This window comes from Scomber scombrus, chromosome 14, assembly GCF_963691925.1.
Source record: "Scomber scombrus chromosome 14, fScoSco1.1, whole genome shotgun sequence".
NCBI classification, from domain to species: domain Eukaryota; kingdom Metazoa; phylum Chordata; class Actinopteri; order Scombriformes; family Scombridae; genus Scomber; species Scomber scombrus.
The window spans coordinates 7868958-7879272 of record NC_084983.1 but is presented as its reverse complement, the minus strand read 5'-3'; the positions used below and the strand labels follow the sequence as shown (position 1 = coordinate 7879272).

At 41.0% G+C, this 10315-nt stretch overlaps 1 protein-coding gene across 1 annotated transcript; it reads left to right on the top strand.

Annotated features, from left to right (window-relative positions):
• The first annotated feature begins 3089 nt into the window (after positions 1-3089).
• Positions 3090-9790, top strand: LOC133994262 (potassium channel subfamily K member 4). Its single transcript, XM_062433495.1, has 6 exons — positions 3090-3278; positions 7186-7300; positions 7422-7582; positions 7686-7872; positions 8378-8520; positions 8606-9790. The coding sequence occupies exons 1-6, from the start codon at positions 3090-3092 to the stop codon at positions 9227-9229; spliced, it is 1419 nt and encodes a 472-aa protein (XP_062289479.1). The 3' UTR covers positions 9230-9790.
• The last annotated feature ends 525 nt before the right edge of the window (positions 9791-10315 follow it).

The window sequence follows — 10315 nt, the reverse complement described above, 5'->3', positions numbered from 1 at the left end:
CTTTATGTTATAGCAAACTGTGACATTACACAGTAACCTGATTTGGAGTGATTCATCTGATAATGATATCACACTTTGAAACCAGGAATCTGAAATCTGCAGCAGAAATGTCCTGACCCAGCTGGTACTAATGATATGTGAAATGAATACTGAGACTTCACTACAGTCTCCTGGATACGCCTGAGAAACCTAACCCCCACCCCTGTAAACACACACACACACACACACACACACACACACACACACACACACACACACACACACACACACACACACACACACACACACACACACACACACACACACACACAGAGAGAGACCGTGGTCACTTTTGGGGACATCACAAACCACTGACCCAAAATAGCAGCCAAAACCCAATTGGGGACACAGCTTTTCCCAATTTACAGGTCCTAAGTTTTAAATGTGTCCCTAAAAGTAGCCTATAAGAGAGTACACACACACACACACACACACACACACACACACACACACACACACACACACACACACACACACACACACACACACACACACACACACACACACACACACACACACACACACACACACATAGAAAGAGAGCAGTAGCAGTTCTGTCAAGCAGCTTGTGAGGAAGATGGGGGTGAAGGGCTGAGCTGGCTTCCCCCCCTGCAGAGTCATCAGCGAAGCACCAATCAGACCTCAGTGAATCTCAAAAATTGATCCTATGTAGAGATATTCACAGTTATGTGAAGATATGACCACACGCATTACTGCTCTACATCTCACACACATATTAACATTCATTCACAGGAGCAAACTATGGACTCTTTAAAGTGATATTACAAACTGTGTCCATGAGTAGGTCCATCTAAAACCTTTACCTCCTGTTTAAAAAACAAACTGGAGCTTTTTATCATCATCCTCACCTTCATCTGTGCTGTTTTCTCTCTCTCTCTTTCTCTTTAATTCACTCTCTCCCCTCTCTATATAAAGTCAGTTTGATTGAGTATCTTTTTCTCTCTTGTGCGCTCAGCAACAGCCTCCCTCCTCACCCCCACACACACACACACCCTCACACATGCTCGCTGTATGCGGCTGCCTGAACTCATGAAACCCTCTGCATGAGGCGACTGCTACCCTGGACTGTTGTGGTGCTTCATTTTGAGGTGAGCAGACACAGATGGGACTGTCTGGCGCATTGGTCAGTAGCATACATCTTACAGACCCGTAGGGAGTCTAAGTGGTGATAAAAAAGATTACTATGTCTGTGGCTCTGTTGCAGCAGCACTATTGGCACTTAATGCAAGCCATATTACAGGTTCCTTTATGGAGTGGTGCATAATCTATCTGGCATTCTGTGTTACACTCTGAGGTAGGTATGTAGTAATAAACTGCATATTATCTGCTTTATTTGAATGCATTTTTCTTCTTTTTACTGTGTAGTTTTGCTAAAATACTCATGTTTTTAATTGTATATGCATTAGTTACATGTGACAAACTCATGTATATTCATCCAGTTGTTCATGGCTGCTTTGTGCATGAAATGTAAGTGTGAATAATGTATTTAAATAATCTTGTGCCACTTAAACTATTGTAATGTAGGTTTTGCATAAACTGTCTGGCTGCAATGTGATTCATTTAGTAAGTGGACGCTCCCTTTATTCATTCCCAGCAGCTGTAAAACTGTTTGGAGACAGTGTGTGACAAGTGTATATTTTGCTGTCACTGTGTGCTCTAATTTTGAATCAAGACCTGCAGAGCTGCTGACTAAAGAGCTGCAGTCACTGAAGTTGTACTTTAGAGGACCAGAGCATGTTTTATTCTGGCTTGTCATTCAGTGATGCAGAGTGAATTGCAAGTGCCAGGCCCACTGATCCAAAAGATAGAACACAGCTCTCGCTTAAATAATTTCTGAAATGTTCCTGGACAAAGGGAGTGTCCGCTACATTTAACAGTTTCTCAGCTCCATTGCTTTAACAAGGTAAAGATACACAGTGCAGATCCTTGGCTCCAGTTTCAGTTTTGAATGAAAACGCCTTCTTGGTTTGAGCCAACAGTGACCAACATAATCATAAGAAATGCTTTTACAGCTGGACACCACACCTCTACTCTACTGCCTCTCCAACCTTGACAACAAAAGACTATATGCATATCTCTCTGAAGTTAATATGTGCTGTATTTGAAGCCACCTGAGCTTTGCCATATTTCTCCTTTAACTACCAAAAGAGTTTTCATCTGCAGCTGGAACTCGCCCCCTTACTTCATCCAAAGTTTACATAGGTGTGGGTGCAACAACAAAGCTGAGCTGTCTCTCATCAGAAACTAAAGGTTTGCATGCTGCATGTGATTAGAAGATGGGTTCACATAATAAAAACACAACGGCATATGGCTGAGGACCAACAGCAGCTCTGTGTGTGACACTGCCACGCCTGAGAGCTTCACCTTGTTGTTGATTGCTGTCTGTCATCAGGGACTATCCTTACAACTAACAGCTTTTGTGTTTTTGGGAAAGTGAACATGTTCTGGTTCTTTAATCATTTAAAGTCTTTGACTTAAATGTTGCTGAATTACATGTGAGCATATGTGTCTGGTTCTGTCTAGTGTCCCCTCCTTCAGAGTGCGAGGCGGACGGGCTCCCCAGTGGATACGGATCCAGGGACTCTATCCTCAGGTCGGGTTCAAAGAGGGACTGGAAAAGACGAAGGCGTGGGCAATTAAAGCGCTTTGACAGGTTAGCTCAATTATTATGTGTTCACCTGTCTGTGTATTCATGACACGGATCATTTATGTTTAATAGGCAATCACATCTGTTAAAAGTGTCAGGCAGGCTGGATGACAGGCTTTTTATCGAGGATGTTGCATTTAGTGTGTGTCAGCAGTGTGGTGAGGCCAGAGTCCATTTAATGCCTGGTGTGCAGCTAATAGACTGGCTGCTACAGACGTGTATACAGCTGGAGTTGATGTCAGGCGCTGTGGTCAGTGTGAAACCCTTGTGTTCCTGTGGTTGCTGATGTTTCAGCTGCAGCAGCTTGGATCCAGGCCACATCAACCCTGACGCTGGCAGAGAGAAACAAGAGCCTGTGTTTGGACTGAGTGGAGGTGCAGCCATGCGCTGCTCCACCCTGCTCGGCATCTTAACAGGGGTGCTTCTCTACTTGGTGCTGGGCGCCGTGGTGTTCCGTGCCTTGGAGACTCCACGAGAGCAGGGCAAGCACAACCAGCTGCAGGACACACGCAGGGATTTCCTGCTGAACTTCAGCTGCGTCGGCCCAGACAATCTACATGTCTTTATAGAGGTAAGTACATCTTCTTATGACAAGAGACACACTGACTCTGGCTTTCATTTTGGAATGTGTCATCTCTCTCTAGGACAGCTAAGGTACTCTTGTCTCTTGTTTAAGTCTTTAAATGGGCTTGAACATATTCCTGAAATGCCACAATCATAATCATAATGGCTTTGAGCCATTAAAATGCATCATTATCTGTCTGTGAGGGTTGTTTTGTGCAAATAAATAAAGTAAATTAATCAAACAAGGGGATATCCAATCTTTTTAGTTTGAAGTCATTTAAATTCCCTCTTTGTGTCTCCTCAGCATTTAGAATTTACAATTAGAGCAGTTTCATTTGGTACTAAAAAGACCTTGACTACCTTTGAAGACACTTATACAATTGATTAGACTAATTTGGAAAAAGCTCAAGCTTCAAATAAGCTGGAGATAAACAGTTAAATACATAAATGCACAAAAACTGAGGACAGGTGATGAGGATCACTTACATCATAGGCAGTATGGAGGGGATCTTCAAATGCTCAGTATGAACAGGAGGAATGATTACAGAGTGAAAAACCTCTTTCAGTGTTCATTTGGTCACCTGACTGTCGTTTTAAGATAGACTTGGGACACTATGAACCTGTCCTCCCACAGATGGATTTTACAGGCTAGAAAAGGTGAACATATTCCGGTATTCCACAAAATGACCTCAATATTGGGAACCACTGAAAAGTAATATATACACAACTTGTGACCAGCCAACCATAGTATTTCCTTCCTTTAAACGTCATGCAAAATTCAGCTATTGGGTTTGTAAATGACTTTACAGGCTATAAAATATACTCTTTTTGTTGCAATCGCATGCTTAAAAAAATGCCACAGTGAAAATTAAATTGGTGCGGATAATTTCACGTGACATTTTTCAAATGATATTAATGGTAAATTTTGTGTTTCTTCTCTGTCTCAGTTATGGAACCTACAAACTGTGCATGCAAAAGTGACTCTGCCAGTGTCACAGGTTGTTGTTATTTTCCCCTCACCTACCTTTCACATCCAACAAATACCACATAGGATCCTAAGCTTAGAGACTTGACCACCTCTCAGCTAAAAATACATTTTGGCTCTATATCAGACAGATAAATGCCTCAGCTTGGTTGACTCTGACAATACAACTTCAAATAATCTGTTTTGTGGGTCGTCAGGGTTACCCATCAAACTTGTGTAGAGTATCCAGATAACAGGTGTGGTCCGGGGCTGTGATCAGCTCTAATGTGTGTGAGTGCATGAAAACTGATCCGTGCACAGGTTGAGTTTTAGGAGCTGGCTTGGCTACAGTTTGTGTGCTCCAGAGATGTTTGTCTCCATTCCAGACTGAAAGTTGCACATTACTGTAAAGTGATCTATAGATGCAGTGGCTGACATTTACAAATAGGTTAAGGGGCATAACAGAAGAAAAGAGTGCAGCTCTCGAGTCAAAGAAGGCTGCATTTTGTTTTAGATCATTTAAAAGAAGAGAATAAGTGCATTCCTATGACTGACACTTATTCATCTTTAAGAAAAAAAGCTCCCAATATCACTTTTTTATAATAATACACTCACATAATGAGCACCCAGTGATTTGATGGTGTCTATTGTTAGGTGCTGTCAAAAAAAAGTGACAGCTTAAATAAAAAGTGAAGTCCTTCTATTCATGAGTGAGCCAGGCAGCTGTTACAAAGTGATTCCTCTGATGTTGTCCTGTGCAACAAGTGGTTCAGGTTTCAAACAAACCAGTGTCAGCTGATGTTTCAACAGGTCTTCAAAGTGTTCTTAATGCACTCTATTCTCCACATGAGTAATGTGAAATGTCACACACCACTGCATGATACTGTTTTGTAGTTTTACATTTTCCACCGCTGGCTGTTAACATGGAGGATCCTGTGTGGTGACAGTGAGCGATGTCAGCTGGCACGCGGTTTTGACTATGTGGTCTAGATATCAGTGCTAGAACCTAGAAAACTATAGTTGAATCAGATGAAAGTGAAGAATTTATTAGAGTGGAAATGATTAGTTGATTATTCATCAACAATTTAGTTGAACAGTTGCTTGTTTTAAGTTGTTTATTAAGCAAAACGTCACACATTAGCTAGTTTCAGCTTCTCCAACATGAGGTTTCGGTCACTATAAACTAAGTACATTTGAGTTGTGGACTGTTGGATGTCACATTAGAATTGTGATGAGAATTTTTTCAGTATTTTCCAACAAAACAATCAGAATGAATAATCAACAGAATAATCAATACTGGAAATAATCACTGTTTATTGCCCTAAATTCAGGTTCAAACATCAGTCTGTAACATATGAGATCACAGTGTCTTTGTGCATTTTCTCTTTTGTAAGACAAAAGCTCTCTAATGGTTTTCTTCTTCAGTGGTGTACTCAGAAATCTATAGATTGAAATACATAAATACCTATAAACATGTGGTCAGACTGATGTACGTCATTAAAGCTGAGATTCACTGCTCTCACTTGCCACTATTTCTCTTTACAACCATACTTCCTGTGTTGTTATGCCTCCATGCTGGTGACAGCTGTGGCCGGAAGCATTATGGTCTCGGGTTGGTCCATCTGTCCCATTCTCATCAACACGATGTGACTTGGACTTAAAGATGAACTGAGTAGATTTTGGTGGTCAAAGGTCACTGTGACATCAAAAACCTGTTCCTTCATATATATTCGCATCCTAAATATTATACTACATCTCATATAATACGCAGTTAGGTCTTTGTCAAATTACCTCAAACTTATCCACCTGGCATTACAATTCCTTTTTAGCTGCTAGGGTCATCTGCTTCTGGTATTTCACAAACTATTACTGGCTTGTATTTAAAAAAAAAAAAAAAATTATTTCCTTTACACTTCAATCTGGACACCCCCTTTGGACAGATGTTGCACCACCCCAGTAATCAAGCGGTAAGATTAGGCGGTCCATATCTACAACTATTACAAATGTACTATGCTGACATTAGGTTTGGTTGAATCATTATCACCAGTATCAGCAGTAACAAACTACATTTACCTAAAAGTATATTGGAAAATGTTACTGATAGAATAATTTTAACAAATATACAATGGAATAACATTAGAATTTTTAACATACATATTACAAAATTATAAATACACTGAGCCTTTTAAAACTTTATATATTTTTGAAAATATGATGCTGATGCAGCAGTATTGTACTCCTCACTTCTTGGTTCTGAACAAACTTCAACTGACTGGTAGTTTAGTTAACTGCAACTTAGTTCAACTTGGTTAACTAAAATTGTAAAACAAACAGAAACTGTTCATTTTCCCAAACAAGTTTGGACAGATGTTGTACATGGTGTTATCAGCCCAACAGACAGAATCAAGCAGATGCCGCTCTGTCTCTGTAATCAGAAACTTCTAATTTATTAGAAGTAATGATGTTTGCAGAGCCTGTGTTCAATCACAGCTTTATCATAGTCAGCTTTAAATTCACAGTTAACAAATGTCTTCCAGCACCAACAGACGCAAAACAGATAATTAGATCAGGGAATTCGATTATTTCTGCTTGCAGTGGCTGGACAGAGTGGAGCCGTCACAGTTCTTTGTCACTGAACCTGCCTGTGTTCAAAGAAAAAATATTTTTTAAGGAATTTTTTACATTGCTGCGGTGGACCAATGTCACTGCAACTGACTGTAAAATTACACACTGACTTATGTTTAATTGTACATTAAAAAGACACTCGTGCTGATGTATGAGTATCAGAAATGAATCCCATACAATTTAAATGAATTGATGGGTTATTTTACTAATTAGTGTCTTTTGCTAATCCTTCTTTATATTTATTTAGTCAAATTTAATATAAATTACTTAATGATTTTGTAAACCAACCACTAAATTTTTAACACTCTCCACCATCTCATCCCAGGAGGTGTCGAAGGCCATCGGTGAAGGTGTGGATCCCAACAGCAATGACACCTTTGTCAGCCAGTGGGATCTGGCCAGTGCCTTCTTTTTCTCTGGGACAATTATCACAACCATCGGTGGGTTTCCAGCAGAACCATCCAGACCACTAAATTAAATTCTGATAACATATTTGTGACTACATTGTGTGTCTTCAAATCCACTGCTCTTCTACCATCACCTCTGACCCTGCATATCCAGGTTTCGGAAACATCTCCCCCAAGTCAGAAGGAGGTCAACTGTTCTGCATTTTCTACGCCCTGGTGGGAATCCCGATGTTTGGTATCCTGCTTGCTGGAGTTGGAGACCACCTGGGAACTGGGCTGAGGAAAACCGTTGCCAAAATAGAGACTCTCTTCCTGGTCAGACCCTAAACAGAGCTTTTTGACATGTTCTTCACTTGCACTGTGCATGTTGGTCCCTTTATTTGTCTCATCCCATGGTGTTGTTTCACCATGCTGACAGAAATGGCGTGTCAGTCCCACCATTGTGCGTGTGATCTCAGCCGTCCTGTCCATCCTGCTGGGATGCGTGCTGTTTGTTGCAGTGCCGATCTTTGTTTTCCAAGAAGTGGAGAAGTGGAGTCTTCTGGAGTCGGCCTACTTTGTCGTTATCACTCTGACAACAGTGGGGTTTGGCGACTATGTTGCAGGTATACACAAGTTAATCAAACACTATAAGACTATCCCTTTCTGCACACAGAGATGAGTGTAATGTTGATTTATGGACTGAAGTCCCTTCAGAGCTGAATAAGCAGAGGAATGTCTGTCTATCAATCGATAAATCCCCATTAAACAACCTACAGGTTTTTCAAAAAGAGAGCTGTTCAACATGCAGGTAAGGCGGATGTACATGACTGACTGACTTGTGCTTCCGTTTGCATATTTTTTCTTTTTAGTTGAATTTATTGATCTGAAGATAACCTCCTGGTATGACTTAATTAGTCATCTGTTTATAGAAATGTCAGCTGTAATGCATTAAGTTCACTTAGCACAGATAATTTTCATTTACCTCTTAAATTATTCAGCATCATTTTCTTGTGAAATGAATAATTGATTATCTCATCTGCTGTATATTGTCTCCTATCTTAAATTGACATGGATGTTTGCATGTATTGCCTAAACCTGCTGCGACTGTGTCTTTGTGTCTTCCCAAAGGGGATTCTGGGATTGCAGGGAGCGACCACTGGTATAAGCCTTTGGTGTGGTTCTGGATCTTGCTGGGTCTTGCCTACTTTGCATCTATCCTGTCGATGATTGGCAACTGGCTTCGAGTCCTATCCAAGAAGACCAGAGCTGAGGTACTTCTTATCCTCTGCTATCTTTTTTATCAGCCCTTCCCTTTACCACTTTCATTCCATCACCTGTTTTTATCCTCCTTTTTAGATGGAGGGACTGAGAGCCCATGCCACTGACTGGACTCAAAACATCCAGAATATGTCAGTGGATTTTCGCATTCCAGGAAAAATCGATGACCCCTTTAGAAAGCGTCGACGAAAGCGGCGCCATGGCCATCGCAGCCACAGTCATACTGTGTCAGCTCCTGGGGCCCCTGAGGGGAAAGAAGAGCAGAATGGGAGTCAAACAGAGTCTGGATCATACTCCTCTTCCTACACCTCGTCTTCTAGTGAATCAGAGTCTGGATCCGGATCAGAGACAGACTCTCAGGCCACTCAGACGGATCGAGTGCCTGACGAAAAAACAGCAGAAACAAGAAAAGAGGGCCCTAATCCAGACCTCCACCTTTCTCAGCCTCTGGACTTCTTTGGAGAGAACCTGGCATTCATTGATGAGTCTTCAGATACTCAGAGTGGTAAACTACGTTCAGATCCTCTCCTGGATCTAACACAACCCAACTCTGTACGTTCTGTACATTCTCGTCACCCCAGGAGGAGACGCCACAGGAGGCCTGTTCCACATCGTCACCCCAAACACAACCGCACCCACCCTGACAAGAGGGAGCCCAATGGAAATCCAAAACCAGTTCCAGATCTACCACCAAAGCCTTAAGATCGAAGCTGATTAAAGAAGCTCCATTGCTAGCACAAGTATCAACTTGAGATATGTGATGTAATCTGACAGAGGAGTTCTCAATGTAACGATTTATTTGTGTATATGTATTGCTTACTTACAGACACTTAGCCTCTTGTGGTTCACATTTGATGCTCTTAGCATGTGAGTGTGTATGCCTCAATCAAAGCTGATGAAGTGATTTTTATGCCATTGTTCCCTATGTTACTTTCTGAGGAGTTGCTGCTCTCTACTGGGCCAAGACAGAAATGCACTATCACTCTCTCAAAATGAGGGTTCTCGCCTTTTACTAAACCAAATAAATACTGAAAGAAACAAGAAAGATCTACCAAAAAACACTTGTTCAGAAAAGTGCCACAGCTGTGTGGTGCTCATATTGAAGGTTGCTTTAATCGGAGGCAGTAACTCTTGAATCCTGCCAATACTTAAAAGGGTACTAAACAGGCACTTGTACATTTTCTTGGTATGTTACAAAACTTTTTTAAATACTGTGTACAATAATACTGTTTGCATTTTGATGGCCAAATGCATTAATCCTGATGTACTGCATATATGTAATAAAGTTTTTTTGAATGAAAGCAGCACTGTGTGTGTTATGAGCATGTTTAATATTTTAATAAAGCGGCTCTACTGGGAAACAAAGCCGCTGAACAAACAAATCGAAGTGCACTAATAGTGACACACCCTCAACTTTCTTATATGAAAAAGTAGGTAAATATTTCTAACAAAGCTAGAGTCAAGCTTAATGAGGCAGAGCTGAATTATACTTTCAGTTTTGAGTGTTTGCCCATGAGGACAAACAAATCAGGATCTGGTGACAATATGTGTACCAAACCTATTGAAACTTTCAATGTTGAAGCAATGTCAACAGCATTCAGTGCCAGTTCATATAAATCATCTACAGGCTGGGGTATGGCATGCATGTCATACCAGATTCAATTACTCATGTCAAATATCTTTTTTCTGGGAGAGACTTGATCATGTAAAAAAAATGTTGTTCACAGTCACACTACAGGACTGAGCAAATGATGACCCAGCTACACCTCTTGGTGGCAGTGTGAGCCT

Bases quoted from the DNA above. Each gene is read 5' to 3' on its own strand.
- LOC133994262 (XM_062433495.1), top strand. From the start codon at position 3,090: ATGCGCTGCTCCACCCTGCTCGGCATCTTAACAGGGGTGCTTCTCTAC. The intron at 7,301-7,421 runs GTGGGTTTCCAG...CTGCATATCCAG, and splicing joins GACAATTATCACAACCATCG to GTTTCGGAAACATCTCCCCC. The intron at 7,583-7,685 runs GTCAGACCCTAA...CCATGCTGACAG, and splicing joins AAATAGAGACTCTCTTCCTG to AAATGGCGTGTCAGTCCCAC.